The sequence below is a fragment of the Bison bison genome, unplaced genomic scaffold (assembly GCF_000754665.1).
Source record: "Bison bison bison isolate TAMUID 2011002044 unplaced genomic scaffold, Bison_UMD1.0 scf7180017864213, whole genome shotgun sequence".
NCBI classification, from domain to species: Eukaryota; Metazoa; Chordata; class Mammalia; order Artiodactyla; family Bovidae; genus Bison; species Bison bison.
The window spans coordinates 4,135,620-4,136,382 of record NW_011494785.1 but is presented as its reverse complement, the minus strand read 5'-3'; the positions used below and the strand labels follow the sequence as shown (position 1 = coordinate 4,136,382).

General features: G+C 60.6%; 1 protein-coding gene across 1 annotated transcript in view; it reads right to left on the bottom strand.

Moving 5' to 3' along the window:
• B4GALNT3 (beta-1,4-N-acetyl-galactosaminyl transferase 3) overlaps positions 1-763 on the bottom strand; it is a 33,540-nt gene that overhangs the window by 4,852 nt on the left and 27,925 nt on the right. Inside the window, exon 16 of the mRNA XM_010845213.1 lies at positions 3-206. Within this exon, the coding sequence (XP_010843515.1) occupies positions 3-206 (204 nt within the window). The remainder of the gene's footprint in view (positions 1-2; positions 207-763) is intronic.

Here is a 763-nt window from a genome sequence, read left to right as displayed (position 1 = left end):
ACCTCCGCAGCTTGGACTGTTTCAGGGCCGTCTCGATGTCCATGTCCTCGCTGCTATAGTCGGTGATGACGATGTTGAAGTGCGGGTCACTGGTGACCTGGGACAGGGTCTCCATGTCTCTGATGAATTGCTGCACCCAGCGTGCCTGGTTCTTCACTGCCCAGCAGGGTGGGGAGAAAGAAGCAGAGTAATGCAAAGGAGCGCCTCTTTACTCCCAGGTCCTGCGTGGTCAGGAGTCCCATTGGACCTTTGCTTAGGGCAATGCGGCTACGAGAAAGGTTAGCAGGGCAGTAGGGGTCGGAGGGCAGCGGAGAGCTCCTGGTACGGGGGCCTCTCCACCCCGTCCCTGCACAGCCTCCCAGGCAGGGCCCCGCGGAAGGCCTGGAGCTGGAGCTTGTCATCCACTCTCATAGTAACCCTCCTGGGCCCTGACAGTCCAACTCACCAGCTGTCCATCCCATGATCACCCTGCACTTCCTGTCTGACCCCCTCCCTCCAACCGGTTCTACTCCTGTGACCAGCTCCCCTTTCCCTCTCTTGTTATGAAAACCAGCCAGCCTGCTCCCCAAGCCCCTCCCTGTCTTACTGCCCCAGGCCAGCAGCCCCGGCCCATTGTTCACTCCCAACCCTGCATGCAGGTTCCATAGGAAGAGCTGCCGGTCAGCCGTCCTTCTCAGCTCCCGCCCTGATGGCCCAGGTCACCTGAGACCAGTTACTTTGCTCCCGTGAGCCCGTTTCCCATGGTGGCCTTTCCCCCAGGTTC